The 19,034-nt window shown below is 39.9% G+C and overlaps 1 protein-coding gene across 1 annotated transcript in view; it reads right to left on the bottom strand.

Moving 5' to 3' along the window:
- Positions 1-9,920, bottom strand: part of BTLA (B and T lymphocyte associated) — a 37,159-nt gene extending 27,239 nt beyond the window's left edge. Inside the window, exons 1-2 of the mRNA XM_010852750.1 lie at positions 9,346-9,920; positions 5,835-6,014 (exon numbers count right to left, since the gene is read on the bottom strand). Coding sequence (XP_010851052.1) covers positions 5,835-5,922 — 88 coding nt within the window. The 5' untranslated portion in view covers positions 5,923-6,014; positions 9,346-9,920. The remainder of the gene's footprint in view (positions 1-5,834; positions 6,015-9,345) is intronic.
- Between the last annotated feature and the right edge of the window lie 9,114 nt (positions 9,921-19,034).

Genomic DNA, 19,034 nt, shown 5'->3' on the forward strand with positions numbered 1-19,034 from the left:
AATAAATGCCAGGCATTACTACTTTTTGGATAGGATGAATTTGGCGAAGTGACACAGCAGTTGAGTAATTGTCCAAGGGCACAAGGCCTGTGGGCAGCAGAGGCCAGGTGGAAACCCACAGTGCCTGCCCCAAGTGCCTCTGCTCTGAACATTCACTTCCAACTTCTTTTGGGGATCAGCAGTGATCTGTATATTCATCAGCCAAATAAATGTTATAGAGATAGAAAAAGGGTTCTATTCCATAGAAAAATGTCCTTTTATGTGTATGTTAGTCACTCAGTCGTGTCCGACTCCTTGTGACCCCACGGACTATAGCTTGCCAGGCTACCCCTGTCCATGGAATTTTCCAGGCAAGAATACTGGAGTGGGTAGCCATTTCCTCCTTCAGGGGATCTTCCCAAGCCAGGGATCAAACTAAGGTCTCCTGTATTGCAGGCAGATTCTTTACCGTCTATATGAGACATGAAATTCTTCAGAATTATACTAATGAAGAAGGCCAGTCTTGGTCAAAACTAGGAAGTAAAAAAAAAACTTTGTTCTGGGTGCTTTCTCATGCTTTCTCTGAGTATTTCTTCATTACATTTCCACCAAGTAACAAATGACCTCCCTGTGACTCCGCCCTACTGGTCATGTCTTTGTCTCCCCAGGCCAGAGGATTCACTCCAGTCTTGCAGAGTTCTGCCTGTCCTATATGATGAAGATGAGTATCTGGTGGAGAGTGTGTTAGCCAGTGTGTAATCACCTCTCTGGAATAGCAAAAGTGTCTAGCCAGTTCAATAGACCCTACAGAAAAATGATTCTTGTTGACAATTTAGAGGATAGTTCTGGGCAAGGAAGACTCTGGCATAGCTGGGCCAATCCTTCAGAGATGCTAGGCCTTCCACCTTGCTCACAGTGACCTTAGGGAAAAAAGCAGGACAGGAAAAGCCTAGAGCATACCTTAGAAGCTGTGAACAGTAGCATTCAAGAGAACCTTTGGCATTTTATAAGAAACCAACATGAATATTTCTAAATATTGCCTTCAGTGTTTGAGTGGCTATGTATGATGTTCAGAGTAACCATCCTTCCATTTTGTGCTGTTGGAAGGACACAAGGAAAGTCCGTCTCTACTTCTTTTGTAGATACTTCCTCACCTTCCTAAGATATTCTACTACTGAGATTCATTGGTATTCTCAAAGCCCTAGAAGATACTTAGCATTATCAGTGTGGGCAGAAACTGCCAATGGTCCTTCAATATTAATTCTCCTAATATCACAGAACAAAAAGAAATAGGATAATCACCACCCAGCTAGAATCTAAATGTCCCAGCCCTCCTCATAGCTACTTCTGGACAATGGGTTGTTTGTGATATATTCAAGTTCCATATTATGCTTATAAATGTGGTTATCAGGAATGAGAAAAGAAGTTAGAGAGCTCTACCAGACAAACCTAATGTTTCCCCATGACTGTCTAGATGGCCCCTCTATCACTCTCCTTGTCTGTGTTTAATGTGAACCTCATATGGTACATGTTTAGATTCTGTGCATACTAACACAATTCCCCTGCACGTGTACACAGGCAAACAAATAATTTCTTCCATTGAGAAGCATGGAAATCAGAGTCCATAACCAAGGAGATAATGATATCAAGAGTTGTTTATAGTGACTTCTCTGATGGTCCAGAAGCTAAGACTCCATCCTCCCAAAGCAGGGGGCCCGAGTTCCATCCCTAGTCATGGAATAGATCTCACATGTGTGTGCTCAGTTGCTCAGTGGTATCTGACTCTTTGAGACCCCCATGGACTGTAGCCCACCGGCTCCTCTCTCCTGTCCATGGGATTTCCCTTCTCCAGGGGATCTTCCTGACCCAGGGATCAAACCTGCATCCCTGTATTGGCAGGCAGATTATTTACCACTGCACCACCTGGGGAGCTCCAGATCACACAAGCCACAACTAAAAAGAAAAAGACCCCACAAGCTGCAACTAAAGCCAGCTCAGCCAAATACATAAATAATATTTTTTGGTAAAAAGAGTTGTATATAGACAAGTTTTTGTAAACCTCAAATGAGAGATGATCTCCCAATACTGCTTTAAGGAGACTATCAGGCTAATAAAGTTTTGTACTAAATGGGGGAAAAAAGAAAACTAAACCATTATCAGTAAACGTACACAGCACTTACTGTGTAATTTTAGCGAATAAACTTCAAGTACTATTTTAACAGTTTCACAGAATTAATTCACTTACTACTAACAACATCCCTATAAGTTCAATATCATTGTTGTCCCCATCATTTAGATGAGGAAAGAGAACCAGAGAGGTTATAATCAGAGAAGCAGTAAATGGCAGAGATGGGAGAGTAATCTAGTAATCTGGAATGATCCTACCTGCTCTACCATTGCCTTTCCAAGAAAAAAAGCAAGATTGGTTTCATTTTTGAACCTGGTTACAAATGCCTGTGAATATTTTTCTTTCAACAACTCTAAAATGTAAGTAAAGGTGAAACTCACAAATGATGGAAATTAAGTTGGAAAGTCTCAGAGAAGTAAGATAAACTGACTTCAATATTACAATAGAGGAAATTTTGATAGTGGGACAGAGGAAGTAATAATTAATTAAAGAGTTCAGTGTTAGAAAAGTCTATTCAAGGCTGTGATTAACACAGGAATTAGTCTTTTCAAACCTTAATCCAGGAAATCCTGTAGCTGCAGAATGTATTCCTAGACATTTACATATAAGTCAGTCATATCTTATAGCAGGCACTTTAGTGATAACAATATACAGGCATTTGGCAGAAGGTTAAGCTCTATTTCTGGCATAAAACATGTGTATTTCAAGAGGAACAAATAAGCATATCCAGATAAATAAGTCTGATAAAGACACTGTGTTACAAAACCAGCATATGAAGGAATGAGAGATTCCAAGCACTTTTTGCCCCAGCGTTTCTGCTCTGACCCAAGGATATGGTCTGCTCATACTGGAGAAACACAATCTGGGAGGGAGGTGGAGTACAGATTCAAGATTTCCTCCTGCCTTTATTCAGAACGTGTATAGTCTACACAGTAGCCAGACATTAACTGCAGTGCTGCTGGCTGCTTGATGCTGGAATCCTTGGTTGATGCTCAAATTGGATAAGTTGAGCATCAAGTGGTCCAGGGCCTCTCAGCTGGAGTCACTCACTGAGGATGGGGCAGGCTACTGACAAGAGCATCTCCACTTGGAGCCTTGTTCTTGCCAGCATAATCAGCCCATCTGTCCATGTATATGTGCTAACACTTCTATTACTTTCATTCAGACAGAAATCATATGCCAGATACAAAGGGACAAAGCTCCCCCTAACTTTTTTTGAGAAACACAAAATGCAAGCAAGAATTCTTTCACTATGAAGGAGGACCTTCAACAGGAAGTTTGTAGAGAACATTACCGTTTTCACAACCTTATTATTGATGCAGCCACATTCCTAAGAAGATATACACATACCTCACATTGCTTTGAAGTGGAAAGGAAACATTATTTTAAAACTATTCTTAAAGACTTTGAAACTTTGTGCCTGTGTAAAGAATTCAGTAACTGCATCACAGGAAATCCCTAAGATATAAAGGTTAAACTAAATGAGGTTTAAAGGAATAGAGTCATCAGCTGTCAGGAGTACAAATCTCACCAGCCTATATCGTTGTTGTTCAGTCACTGAGTAGTGTCCTACTCTTTGTGACCCCATGGACGGCAGCACGCCAGGCTTCCCTATCCTTCACTATCTCCCTGAGTTTGCTCAAACTCATGTCCACTGAGTCTAGTGCCACCTGGGAAACCCCTCAACAACCTATATCCCTAATTTAATTCAAGTAATGCTGCAATCCAAAAATATATATAAGCTATCTGGCTAATCCTTTGTCCAAGGCTTTCTGTTTTATTGTTCAAATAATTCGAGTCACTATACTTTGGGCTAAATATTTTGTACAATATACTTCATTTATTCATTCTATTTTTAGCTTCAAAACCTCAACTATTTTAAATGATAATGTTAAAACTTGTTTCCCATTTATTTGAATATTCTGTGGGTTGTTTGGTATAAAGAATATTAGCAAAAATAGCATTAATGTTTGTGGTTTAGTCACTAAGTTGTGTCCAACTCTTATCAAACTTTTATTGTGTGAGTTTACTATGCTATGCACTTTACCTTTTGTATCTGTAGTCTTCACAATAGCCCCATAATTTAGGTAAATTATTATTATCTCTATTTTACAAGTGAGGAAACTAAGGATAAGAGAGGATAAGAAACTAAATCAAGGTCATGCAGAAAATGGCAGAGCCAGTCAATGAACCCAGTGCTGACACATATTGAAAGGAGGAGCAGAGTTGAACTCCCTGTGTGATACAGCACTGCACATCCTTCAAACTTCTCTTTAATAATATTTAAACCTCAGTTGTAACTAAAGTGAAAAATACAGCCGGCCATCTAAACTTTTCATCAGCACAACACCAGCTTTGTTGTTGTTGTGCTCAGTTGTGTCCGACTCTTTTGCGACTCCGTGGACTGTAGCCCACCAGGCTCCTCCATCCATGGCATTCTCCAGACAAGAATACTGGAGTGGGTTGCCATTTCTTCCTCTAGGGAATCTTCTTGACCCAGGGATTGAATCTGAGTCTCCTGCATTGCAGGTGGATTCTTTACCACTGCACACTTGGGAAGCCCCTTAATACCAAATACTTACACACATAAAAACGCTTAAGAGAAGAGGATTTTTTAATTTTGCAGCTGTTTGTGTGCCATCCTGGTATCGTGAAGACAAATTCCAAAACACAGTTTCAGAACTGAAGATGACATGCTAAAGGATTTCAGTGACCATATTTTCTGATTTGAAACTTATAAGAGTATGTGCTTGTGGGGATAAGGCAGGCTATTCGAAACCAGGAAATTAAGAACGTCTGTTGTCTTTCATAGCCCCTCCCTCTTTATAATATATGCGCATCTCTGACAAAGTAAAGGAGCAAGTGAACTCATCACTTTTTCACTTGTATAAAATTTTTGCAAAACTGGCCAAACATCAATGCAGATTTTAAGCTGTTTTCTATATCACATGACACCTTTTACCTTCAATATAATAAAAGCAGCAACAGAATGCACTGATCCCATATTTCTCAGCATTGTCTCATTCAGTATTCTCAAGGCACATGCCCCATGAAGCAATTAAGGAGATTTTATTTAGCCATATGCCTGCAACACAGGAAACCCAGGTTCAATTCCTGGGTCTGGAAGATCCTCTAGAAAAGGAAACGGCAACCACTCCAGTATTCTTGCCCAGAGAACCCCATGGGCAGAGGAGCCTGGCAAGCTACTGTACATGAGGTTGCAAGAGTCAGACATGACTTAGCGACTAAACCACCATTCCAGAGTAACCATGGAGTCATGTATAATCCCAGTTATCCAACACCTAACGAACACTCCTCTAGTCTCAGTTTGAAAAGAAGAAGCTATTTATTCACCAACAGCATAGCATCCAGAACACTTTTACTAGTATAGTGATAAATTTGTAATGAACTATTTATAGCATTTGCCCAGTTCTCTGTTCTTACGATCAGAATATGTTTTTAAGAAAACCAGCCAAACTCTGACTTAAATACTGTTTTCTAATTTGGTCTATATATGTTTTTAAGAAAACCAGCCAAACTCTGACTTAAATACTGTTTTCTAATTTGGTCTATGTTCTTTCTACCATGTCTTCAGTGAGCAAATCCAACTCCTTGATTTCATCTACCATTATCCACTAAGCATAAACACTATATCCAACTAAGATCAGCAAGGGAGAACATTGCTTCCAACATCCCCTGAGAAATATATAAGAAGTCGGTGTCTTACCATTGATACTCCAAATGCCTACATGAGGAATTAGGAAGAAGCCCCAGAACAATTTCCCAGTTCCAAGCACGGTGAGTGATGCCTTCATTTCCTGTTTATATCAGGGATGTTCAGGTAGAAAGCTTCCCTTTCTCCCCTGAATCTTTCAGAGTTGGATCAGGTTATCTGCTTCAATGACATCTATAAAATAAATAAAGAGAGAGGAGGTGGGAGAGGACAGTAAGAAGAGCCCAAATATTTTGTGAAACAAAACAAAGACTAGGTGGTACTCTGTTCTGTGGTTTTTGCTTCTTGTCAAATTGACTGTTCAGTTTCAAATGCTTCGATCCGTAAAGCAGCTCAGTCCTTAAATACACCTTTTGTATCAGCCTTTTTGCCCCACATTGGGGTTTTTCTCATTCAAAGTTCAGTGAAATGAACAATTAAATTCTAAAGAAATTTATATTGGTGAAATATTTAGGTTGAGATTTTAATCAAACCAAGGTCAGAAAATTCATGGTAAAAACTACCTATGATAAGTATATATTTCCCCCCTTTTGACAGTTTGTGATTTTGAAACTTCTTTTATGTTAGAAATTTTAGATTTATCTTCCCAAACATCATGTCATAAAAAGATGAGAATGCTTCTTGTCATTAGGCCAGTGGAGATTCATCTGAGGTTATGCAGAAAAATGAGTGATAAGAAACCCTGCCTCAACAAAGGAAGGAAAGGCAACTGTCTTCAGTCTGTAGATAAATATCAATGGGATGAGATCATCATTAGTATTGGCTACATGTTTTCTCTAAATGTTCAAGTTTTGAGCTAAATAACATCTTGAATATCAACTAAAGGAAACTTCCAATTTCAACATTCTTCATATGGCTACTATCTGAATTAAATAGAATAGAAACAATAAAGGAAGAAATGGAAAAGTTCAAGATCAGATAGCCCAGGATCAATGTGGAACCATTTTTGTCAACTCCACTTCTAATAACAGAAGATAGTTAAATTCACTCATTTGAGATTCCAAGTTAAAAATCTAGATTTGTGACATATGTGGTCATTGACAAAAGTTGATGTTGTAAGTCTTTGTCTGAGAGGCTGGTGATTTTCTTCCAAGGCCAAATTTCATGACTTTAAGTACTTAAGGTTAAAGGTTAACTTAAGAGCTTCCCTGGTGGCTCAGACAGTAAAGAATCTGCCTGCCATGCAATAGATGCAGGTTCAGTTCCTGGGTTGGGAAGATCCCCTGGAGAAGGAAATGGCAACCCATTCCAGGATTCTGTCCTGGGAAATCCCATGGACAGAGGAACCTTGGACAACAGGGGTTGCAAAGAGTCTGACATGACTTAGTGGCTAAATCACCAATACTGAGGTTAAAAGACAGTTATCATGTATTCACTGATTCAGATAGACACTGTGAATGGCTGGAGGCCCAAAGATGAAAAATCACTTTTCCTGATTTTAAAGAGCTCAGTCAACCAGCACTGCACTTTCCTCATATCAGCCTTTACGGTTGAGACTTAAATATTCAGGCATTTCAACCACCACACTGTAACCCAGAGAAACTACATGTAGCTTCTTAGTACTTCCATTACTGGAGTAAACATCCTGCAAAATATTTATGTAATGTTTACACAGCTTTCTTCCCCATGCTTAAGGTGGAATACAAATGACCTATAACAGCTGAGGGAAGCTCATTGTGCCTTTAAAATTGTCCCAGAAGTCAAAAGACGTAAGCCACAAGGCCAAGGATCTCAGAATATTATCCCAAATCAGAAAGAAGTTCTAAAAATGTTGTTTATCTCAGCTAAAACCTTCATGATTCCCTAAAGATTTTTTCATATAAAAATGTCTATGCTAATTAGATAAAATTTGGAAAAAAATTATGTAACACCTAATGTATTTTTAAAAAGATATCTATTTGTGACTTTTATCAGAATGACTGGCTCTTTGTACCTCCAGAGCTGGAGTCTTTAGAGCCAAATATTCATGTTTTAAAGAAATCTCTATTTTAAAGGTGATTCTGATATAACCAGTTTGGATAAATATTTGTAAACCAATTATAAGTTATCAGGGAGCATGGACTTTTGAGTCACAAAAGACTTGCTGTCAAATCTTTGCCACTTACTAGCTGCAGATTCTCTAATACATTTCCCAGATTCTGAGAGCCTGCGGTAGACACAGACACACCACTCAGATTTCTTTTCAAGGACAGATTTGCTCTTAAGAGAGAGCATCCAGGTGTATACTCCTCCAGGATCTGCTCAGCTGAGATTCCCCTTGTACAAGCTCATGCTTTCCCATAACAGCCTGCATCCAGTGATGGAACAAGGAAAGTGTATAAATGGCCAGCCATATTGACTCCACATGGGATGCTTGGCCAATACTTGACTGAGAGCTTCCAGCTGACACAGCTAAGATTACGTCAGGCTTACAGTTTGACGTCTTTCTCTGCCCGATCTCCCTTCCACCACCTTTCTTTCACAGATGTTGATCTGTAGTCTATTTTGATGTCTGCTTCCAGAGAACTAAATCTGTTCTACATCTCCATTTTCTGTTCTTAGAACACAGATGGTAATATCTGTTATGTTGGCTAACTGAGGTAATGTATGCAAAGTGATCAGTAACTTGTATCAATAATTATTTCTGAACCAAAGATAGGTGTTCCTTTGGACAAGATGAATACCAGTAAGCCCTGTATTAATAAAATGGTGGAACAAGTTGAAAATGCTTATTTGCTAATAGCAGTCATCATTGCACAGAGAATGGGACTGAAAAGCTTTGATTAGAGGAGAAGAAATGTAACAGCTTAAAGAAGGTCTGAATTCCAGAAATTTTACAAGGATGGATCAGCTTCATAAAGAGGCCACAGAAATGAAAGGCAAAAAGAACTAGAGGCTTGAGAACAGGAGATGTAAAAAGGGTCTCTCTACTGGGCCTGTCCCAAGGGAAAGAGCTGTAATCCTCCAAAAGCCTGGAAGAGGTCAAAGTATAGTAGTTGTGTATTCACAGCATGACTGGAGGGCTGGATGGGTAAACAAGGCAGGGGTCACTTACTGACGGTGGAATACAGAAAAGGATCACAGTTATTGCCACCACTCCTGAGATGGGCAAGGATGCTGACTTGATATTGAGCTCCTCCCCTTGGCTCTTTAAAGTGTCCATTTGATGAGAGAACCAGTCTCATACTATGAGGTGGATGGTATAAAATACCTTTGGCTGCAAAAGATTGAAGATGCTTTGGGGAAAAAAAATTCCTTGCAATCAAAAAGTATATATACATGCAATACACCCAAACACCCTGCTCCCCTTACTTCTGTATTGGTAGACGTAAAATGTATTCTGATTCTGTTATTTACTAGATGTGTGTCCTTTGACAAGTTACTTAATTCTGAATCTATTATCTCTTTGAGTCCCATTATTTCCTCTGTAAAGCAGGAATCATTAGACTTACCTGGAACCTTGTCATGAAGTATTCAATAAGAGACAAAAATAGTAACATATTTTAACAAACATGAAACCACTTACCATAGCCACAGGAGCACAAAACTAGGATCCTGATAATTGTGTTTTCCTTTCTTTCCTCCCACTCAGATGAATTGTATAGATTGCTTAGGTCTTGTTTACTTGTATCCTTGAAGCATGGGCAGGGAGAGAGAAGACTTCTCCTTAGGCACCTGTGTGTGCTATATTTGTATATGCTTCTATTTTTATGCCATTTTGTATGTTTATTTCATTGTTTTTGTCAGGAAACCAGTTTATGCATGCATCATTGCTCTGCAAAATTGTTTCATCTTCTGCTTTTGTGGGCGTGCACATGCTTTGATGTGCCTGCAGCTTCAGATCTCAGCAAAATGTTAGGGTCTGAAGCCATGAACTTGTTCTTCCAGGAGGGACTAGGGGGTTTACATGGAAAAGACAGGTGGCATACCTTGTAGATTTACAAATATAAGGGTTGTAATTGACTAAAAGCCCCAGGTTCTGCACACTGAGATTGATCACCCTATTTGTGCCATGAGGTTCTGCTTCCTAGCCAGTGACTGAGTACAACAGAAACACCAAGGCAGGTCCATTTCTGAAAGACACAGGACTGTTCTTTATTATTATCATTGGGGTATTATTGCTTTACGATATTGTATTAGTTTCTGCTGTACAATAAAGTCAATCAGCTATATGTGTATCCAAAATCACTGTAGATGGTGACTGCAGCCATGAAATTAAAAGACGCTTACTCCTTGGAAGGACCGTTATGACCAACCTAGATAGCATATTCAAAAGCAGAGACATTACTTTGGCAACAAAGGTCCATCTAGTCAAGGCTATGGTTTTTCCTGTGGTCATGTATGGATGTGAGAGTTGAACTGTGAAGAAGGCTGAGAGCTGAAGAATTGATGCTTTTGAACTGTGGTGTTGGAGAAGACTCTTGAGAGTCCCTTGGACTGCAAGGAGATCCAACCAGTCCATTCTGAAGGAGATCAGCCCTGGGATTTCTTTGGAAGGAATGATGCTAAAGCTGAAACTCCAATACTTTGGCCACCTCATGGGAAGAGTTGACTCATTAGAAAAGACTCTGATGCTGGGAGGGATTGGGGGCAGGAGGAGAAGGGGATGACAGAGGATGAGATGGCTGGATGGCATCACCGACTCGATGGATGTGAGTCTGAGTGAACTCTGGGAGTTGGTGATGGACAGGGAGGCCTGGTGTGCTGCAATTCATGGGGTCGCAAAGAGTCAGACACTACTGAGTGACTGAACTGAACTGATACATATATCCACTCCTTCTTGGACCTCCCTCCCACCATGCCTCCATCCTACCCTTCTAGGTCATCACAGAGCACTGAGCTGAGTTCCCTATGCTATCTAGGTAGGTCCCCACTAGCTATCTATTTTACACATGGTAGTATATTTATGTCAAATCTAATCTCCCAATTCATCCAACATTCCCTTCCGCCTGTTTCCACATGTCCTTTCTCTACATCTGTGTCTCTCTTCCTGCTCTGGAACTGGGTTCATCTGTACCATTTTGCTGTTCAGTTGCTTAGTCATGTCTATCTCTTTATGACCCCCATGGAATGCAGCACACCAGGCTTCCTTGTCCTTTACCATCTCCCAGAGCTTGCTCAAACTCATCCATGTCCATTAAGTCAGTGGTGCCATCCAACCATCTCGTCCTCTGTCATCCCATTCTCCTCCTGCCTTCAATCTTTCCCAGCATCATTTTAATGACTTACTTTAACTTAAAGACTCCCCTAGAATCTCGCCAAACCTCCCTTGCAGTAGGCAGCACTCAAGCATGGTTCCCTGCTTCCTGCTTTCACTCAGGATCACACTTACTTTGTAATAATAGTTCTCCCTGGCTTTTTTTTCCTCATAGGAATTTCCCCTAATCTAATCCTTGCATATTTCAAGGAGCCTGCTTTTTGGATCACCCAGTCTAACACATCAATTTTGCACAGTTATGACAATGTTGAATATACAACTTTTTATTTTGCTTTTCTACATGCCTTGTTCAATGGGTAATATTCTTCATAAGGGGAGTCTATTTTGTAGAAAGTGGGAAGACATGAAAGCTAGTTAGTAGAAATCACAGTATTAAGTTAGTCAATCTGGGAAAAATTGTGAAGATCAGCCAACCAATGGGAATAGTAGTAAAAAAAAAAAAAAAAAAACACAGGCACATAAAGCAGGCACAAACTTGAAAAATTCACATCCTTTTAAGTATAACAGTGAAAGTAGCTAAGAGCACAGCGGGAATCAGACCAAATAAAGTGAAAGTCTTTTTGAGAGCTGTACTGAACATGCTTCAGGAGAAGGCACCCCACTTCAGTACTCTTGCCTGGAAACTCCCATGGATGGAGGAGCCTGGTAGGCTGCAGTCCATGGGGTCACTAAGGGTCAGACATGACTAAGCGACTTCACTTTCACTTTTCACTTTCATGCATTGGAGAAGGAAATGGCAACCCACTCCAGTGTTCTTGCCTGGGGAATCCCAGGGATGGGGGAGCTTGGTGGGCTGCCGTCTATGGGGTCACAAGAGTCGGACACGACTGAAGTGACTTAGCAGCAGCAGCAGCAGCACATGTTTCACTTGCATTTGTTGTAGCACTAGAATCCTCTCCTTATTTACATGGCTTTATGAGAAAAAGAACATGCAAATGAAGTAAATAGTACTTCATAGCAAAGCAAAATGGAGTTAGCTTTATTTTGGAATAAGTCAAAAAGAATTTGGGAGAAATTTGTCTTGAAGTTACATGTTGTGCAGTTGCTAAGTTGTGTCTGAGTCTTTGCAACCCTGTGGACTGCAGCACATCTGAAATTATATAGTTATATATCCAGCAGCTTCCTGGATGCCCAACTGTGCCAGACATTTCAGTTGCTTAGTAATGAAGAGATCCCCAAATGAGAGGTCTAAAGGAAGATTCCCAGGGGACCAGAAAAGCAGGGAGGACTCAAGGTCAGGGCAGAAACTAATTGCCATTCACCAATCAGAAGTATAGCATTTCATTCTGCATTTCATAGACTCATATAAATGGTATCAGTGGTAACTGACTAGATTTGGGGCCTGGTTATCCTTTTCATGCTAATTGGAGTCAGTGCTAATAAACTTAAATAATTACATATTTAAATTTTCTCCCATGATGGTTTGAAAGGAAACTCAGAAAGACCAGGTCCAGGAAAAGCATGTTCTCCCGACTTCTGAGCTGACTTTCAGCTGCTGCTCAGTTGCCTTGTAGGACTGCTTTCCATGCCCTTACCTTAGGCATTTCTCCAAGTGATTTAGGAAAAAATACTCCCCAGTAGCATACATTTAAGTAGCTGAGAAATATTTCATCTTATAGCAGTATTTATTTAGTCATTTTCATATTGCACAATCTTTAAATTTTCTTAATTTTTCACATAAAGATAAACATTTTTGCTCTGCTACATTTTGGATGATTTCCCAAATGTAGTATTACTGAGTAGAGCATTTTTAGCATTCTTGAAACCTTGTGCTACATAAAGAAAGACCAATGTACATTTCTAGAAGCAAGATATGAAAGCATCCAAATTTGGTTAACTGTACCCTTACCATTAGTAATATCTTGTTATTACCATCATAATTTTAAAAATAAACCTTTCCATTTATTTTGGATTTTTATGCTTAATGTTTTTATTATTTGTGAATTGTTATTCTTGTACAATTAATTGTTTATCAAAATAATGGAATCAGTTTTCTTACTATTTAAAAAAATTTTTTATAGTGCATATGCTGAATATATAAACTCTCATCACCTTGCCTATTATACTTTCAGCAAATTGTTTTTGCCATTAATCATTTTAATAGTAGTTTTCAATTTACCGAAGGCACCTTTTTTAAAGGCAATCCTATCTAACAGTAACCACATGTAACAATTTGTACTGCTTTTAAATTAGGAAAAAATCTTTCCTGGATGATTTCTAATCAAGATGTCCAGATAAATGGGGTTAGCCTCCCAAATGTGTCCACATCCTAAGCCCTTTAACCCCTGCTACCTTATATGCCAAAAGCTAATTCACAGATTTGATTAAATTAAGGATCTTGAGAGAAATTATCCTGGATTGGTCAGGTAGGTCTGATGTGATCACAATTATCCTTATAAGAGAGAAACAGAAGGAGTCAGGGTTGGAAGAGAAGGAAATGTGACAACAGAAGCAGAGATTGAAGTGATATGGCCACAAGCCTAGGAATGCCAGCAGCCTCTAGAAGCTGGAAGAGACAGGAGTGGATTCTTCTCTCTGGAGCCACCAGAAGAAACCAGTTCTGTTGATGTCTTGATTTTAGTCTTGTAAGACTCACTTTGGATATCTGACTCTCTAGAACTGTAAAAGAATACATTTGTGTTGTTTTAAGCCAGTTTGTGCTGTTACAGTGGCAGTAGAAAAGTAAAGAATAATGTTTTGTTCTCCATCATGCAAATTCCCAGCAAAGGTCAAAATGTTAATGTCCAGTAAATCTTCTATGCTAATACAAAAGGAAACTTGCTACATTCTAAAACTTTCATGGAATTTCTTTTAGAAATAGTGTGGGTGAGGCTGAACCATAAGAAGCTAGAAATTTTCAAGCCTAGCTCATCTCCTGTGAAGCTTTGTGAATCTGGTAACTATGGAGATGACTAGGCAGCACTTCCCTAACCTTCCCTAGGAAAAGTGATGGCATGGGTCAAAGGGCGATTCTAGGATTAATCACTTGAGTTCCATATCAGTTTAGATAGAGTTCAGCTTTGTGCTTCCCTGGTGGCTCAGCTGGTAAAGAATCCGCCTGCAGTGTGGGAGACCTGGGTTCAATTCCTGGGTTGGGAAGATCCCCTGGAGAAGGGAGAGGCTACTCACTCCAGTATTCTGGCCTGGAGAATCCCATGGACTGTAGGGTTGCAAAGAGTCAGACACGACTGAGCGACTTTCACTATGTATAGTGGAAAAGTCCAAAGTAGTAATGGTTTTAATAAGATAGAACATTGTTTCTTTTACATGCAAAAGAAGTATAGAGGTAGGTGGGACAGGGCTGATATTGTGGCTCCTCATTAATCAGCACCCCTGAATCCTGGTTTTTCCTGCTTCACTATCTTAACTGTGACATCCATCTTCTGGGGCCAAGATCTCAGATGAGCAGTCTCAGCTCCAGGCATCATGTCTAAGTTATAGGTTCAAAGAAGGAGGTAGAGGACAAAGGGAGCAGACCTTGGGGGTGACTGAGATGCTTTAGGGAGATTTTCTGGAAATCCAATAGCCAAACTCTCACTTAGCAACACTCTGAGCATGACTTAATCATATAACCATATTTTCCTGCAAGGAAGACTTGGAAATAAAATCTTCCATTTTAGGCAAGAAAAATATACACAACTAAATTTCTAGATTCCATTACTAAGAAGGCCCAAAGCTTTAAGCACTTATACATCCATGAACACACATCCCTCGTCAAAAGAGACAATATCAACATCTTACCTTGCTAGTTTGTCCAAAGTTGAGATATTTGAAGGACACATATTCTCTGCATCAGATTTGCATGTGGCTTCTCATGGTTCTATGACTTATGAACTAAAAGTTAAGGTATATGCTCCCTACATTTCTATGATAGTGTTTTTTTTAATTCATAAGTATTTTTGATTATTGAGTAAAGTGTTATTTGCAGTGATATAACCCACTTCAGTGTTCTTGCCTGGAGAATCCCAGGGACGGGAGATCCTGGTGGGCTGCTGTCTATGAAGTCACACAGAGTCGGACACAACTGAAGCAACTTAGCAGCAGCAGCAACAACATAAAGGAGGCCTGCTTTTAGAACAACTGGAGTCCCCAAGTGAAGAATGAACATAGTACCCATAGTTTAAATTATTATATGACAATAATAAATTCTAGTCAGTTAATATTTTGTCCATTGTGATATAAATAACATATTTCTCCATATCTTCTCTAGACTACGGAGCCTCAGTGTTCCATATTATAGAGAAAAGTACTTCAAACCCAAAGTTAAAGTGTTGATATGATTTCTTTTCAGCTTGTAGGAAAAAGATAACACACATTTCTATACAGAAAAGGGTATAAAGGAAATGCAGGTAGCTACTGATAAGAGCAATGATGTCCTGCTGCAACAGTGGACAAGTTCCTACATTTGTGCTTCCAATTGCCTTAACCTTTGGGCTCTGAAGTCTCTTCCGAGTTTTTGAAGATTAAGTTTCTTGGACAGCAGTCTCTGAGGCTGAGATGAGCATGCAGGAAATTTAGTAAAGAGTGCTCTAGGGATCACTGAATGGAAGGACAGAGAAGACAGGAGTATTAAGCAGAGGGATAATGAGGCTATGATACAGTCTCAGGAAAGGCTTCAGCCAACAAGGGGAACATCTGAAACTGGACTGGTCCCTTAAAGAAGTTTCAAGTTTGGCTGAGAGGACTGGAACTTTCCGTACTTCTGTTAACAAGTCATTGGATGCAGGCTGTCTTCAGGAAGGGTGGTGTGTCCTTTAGTGAAGTATTGATACTTCTCTTCAGTAATTTCCCAGATAAGACTGACAGCTGAGAACGCTCCCAGCAGCTGAAGAGTTGTCCTTCAGTCCTAAGGGGGGTCTGGATTGTGCATCATATCTTCTAACACACCGGTCCTTTTTCCTTTATGACCACAGTTGAGCATGTGTTGTGAATTTTTAAGCCAGAAGACTTACTGGCCACTATCCTTTGTCCACCCTCCCGCTCTGTTAATGAGAGCTATCTTGCACCTGTTTTAAAGAGGATTAAATGGGAAGATAATGCTTAGTTTGATCTTCATTAATAAGCTAGCTCCCAGTATCAGACAAACAACTCTTAAGGGACTTGCTTGAAAAAACTTAAGATCTGAAACTTATTTCTTTCTAAGGCTAAACATTAGTCTTTACTGTTGGAGTAAGAAAACAGTTGATTTTTTTTTTTTAATAGACTTTTTTTTTTTTAGAGCAGTTTTAGGGTTCAAAGCAAAATTGGGCAGAAAAAAGAGTTCATATATACTCACTTCCCCCACACAAGCACAACGTCTCCCACCATCAATATCCTGCCCCAGAGTAGAAGGTTTGTTACAACAGACGAACAAAAATCAACAGATAATTATCACACAAAGTCCATAGTTTATATTATGGTTCACTCTTGGTGTTGTACCTTCTATGGGTTTTGACAAATGTGTAATGACATTTAACCACCATTATAGTATCATACAGAGAAGGCAATGGCAACCCACTCCAGTACTCTTGCCTGGAAAATCCCATGGACGGAGGAGCCTGGTAGGCTGCAGTCCGTGGGGTCGCTAAGAGTCGGACACGACTGAGCGACTTCACTTTCACTTTTCACTTTTCATGCATTGGAGAAGGAAATTGCAACCCACTCCATTGTTCTTGCCTGGAGAATCCCAAGGACGGGGGAGCCTGGTGGGCTGCCGTCTATGGGGTCGCACACAGTCGGACACGACTGAAGCAACTTAGCAGCAGCAGCAGCAGCATAGTATCGTACAGAGTAGCTTCACTCTCCTAAACTCACTGTGCTCTGCTTATTCGTCTCTCTCTTCCTCCCGTCTAACCCCTGGCAAACACTGTGGCTACAGTTTTACTGTTTCCAGAATATTATAGAATTGGAATCATACAGTATGCCAACCTTTCAAGTTGGCTTCTTTCACTCAGTATAAAATACTTTTAAGTTTCCTTTATGGTTTTTTCATGACTTGATAGCTCATTCCTATTTAATGCTGAATAATATTCCATTGTCTAGATATACCCCATTTTATTTATCCATTCAATTGAAGGATATCTTGGCTACTTTCAAGTTTTGGCAATTATGAATAAAGCTGCTATAAACATCTATGTGGAGGTTTTTGTGTGGACATAAGTTTTCAACTCATTTGGTTAAACACCAGAGTTGAATTTTGTTAACTCTGCAAGATTCCAAATTACTGAAGTCTCAAGATACTTAGATTGCAGTCAACAAGTCTTTGACCTCTTTTAGCCAAGTTCTATTTAATTTCGCCTATAGTTTGAGTTGATCTGTATCTTGCCAGACTTTGATGAAAGCAGTAATAACCAGCACATACACATTAACATTTTGCATTTTCCCTAACATATTGGTTAATGTAACAAGCTTGGTCAGCATGAGTTCTGCCATCTAAGGATTGTTGAACGTCATATAACTAGGTTCACAAGCTTCCCAGTCTTCAAAGTCTAAATTCTTAGTATTGTTTCCCCAGCTTTCTCATGAAACCAAAGCCAGTTTACGCTGTGATGCTTTCTGCACACAGTCCTGGTAAAAATGACTGAATTTCAGATAACAGAATCATCTGTAGCTAGTTTAACCAGAAAAGAATTCATTTCAAATTTCTTGAAGTGCCAAGAAACCAACGTAGATGTTACATAATGAGGAGAAATAGAGTGAAGAGAAATATCCAGTTATCCAGTTGTTGTTCAGTCACTCAGTCGTGTCTGACTCTTTTTGACCCCATGGATTGCATCACACCAGGCTTACCTGTCCTTCACTATCTCCTGGAGTTTGCTCAGACTCATGTCCATTGAGATAGTGATGTCGTCCAACCATCTCATTCTCCGTTGCCCCCTTTCTTCTTTTGCCTTCAATCTTTATCAGCATCAGGGTCTTTCCAATGAGTCATCTCTTCGCATCAGGAGGTCGAAGTGTGGATTGTTATAACAAAATCACACTGCTGCCACTGCACTCAACACACGTGAGGCTTGAGACTAGGCCATCATCACTACTGTTTTAGAAACAAAACAAAACAAACACCTCAATGACTGTGCTTGTCAGAAAAGTCACTTGTCTGGTGCTTTTTGATGTATGTTCACAGCCATGTTCTGAGTCTCACACAGAATCATATCTAAAGAGAGTCCGGGGAATGTGATCATCATTTTCTACCTCCGGGGTCCCAGAAGGCAGGAGGAAAAGGAGTTGGAGTTCCATGAGGAATGGTTTTCACTGCAGGGTGATTTCATCCCTTCAGGATAGTGGATAATGTCTGGAGATACTTTTGTTTGTCACAACTGAGGTAGGAGTGAAAATAACTTTTAGAGGGTGAAGGCCAAGGATGCTGCTCAATATCCTACAATGCACAAGATGGACTGCAAATAAAGAATTATCCAGGGACTCCTCTGGTGGTCCAGGGGTTAAGAATCTACCTGCCAGTGGAGGGGACATGGGTTTGATCCCTGGTCCCAGAAGATTTCATGTACCATAAGGTGACAAAGCCTTTGTGCCACAACTACTGAGCCCGCATGCCTAGAACCTGTGCTCTGCAACAAGAGAAGCCACTGTACACCTTGACTGGAATAGCCCCGGCTCACCACAACTAGAGAAAAGCCTGAACAACAGCAAAGACCCAGCGCAGCCAAAAATAAACAAAAAAAGAATTATCCAGCTCAATATATCAATGGTACCACGGTTGAGAAACTCTGGTGTATGGTGAACCAATCTACGTATCTGCCTTAAAATTCCAACTCAGATTTATAGTCCCTGGTGTTTGTGGAAGCCCTAGGTGTCACTTCTGGAGACTTGCAACACAGTCTTACTCCAAGTATTGAGGACGCACACAATGAAGACACACAAAGAAGAGGGGAAAAAGGCAGTGACTCTATTTTGTCACCTGAGTCTTAGGCTCCCACTCACTTCACAAGGCTCCTCCATTCCTGCACCTTGGAAACTTCTCATAAGCAAATTTTATGATAAATTTCTCATAAGAATTTTTT

Source organism: Bison bison, unplaced genomic scaffold (assembly GCF_000754665.1).
Source record: "Bison bison bison isolate TAMUID 2011002044 unplaced genomic scaffold, Bison_UMD1.0 scf7180017864314, whole genome shotgun sequence".
NCBI classification, from domain to species: Eukaryota; Metazoa; Chordata; class Mammalia; order Artiodactyla; family Bovidae; genus Bison; species Bison bison.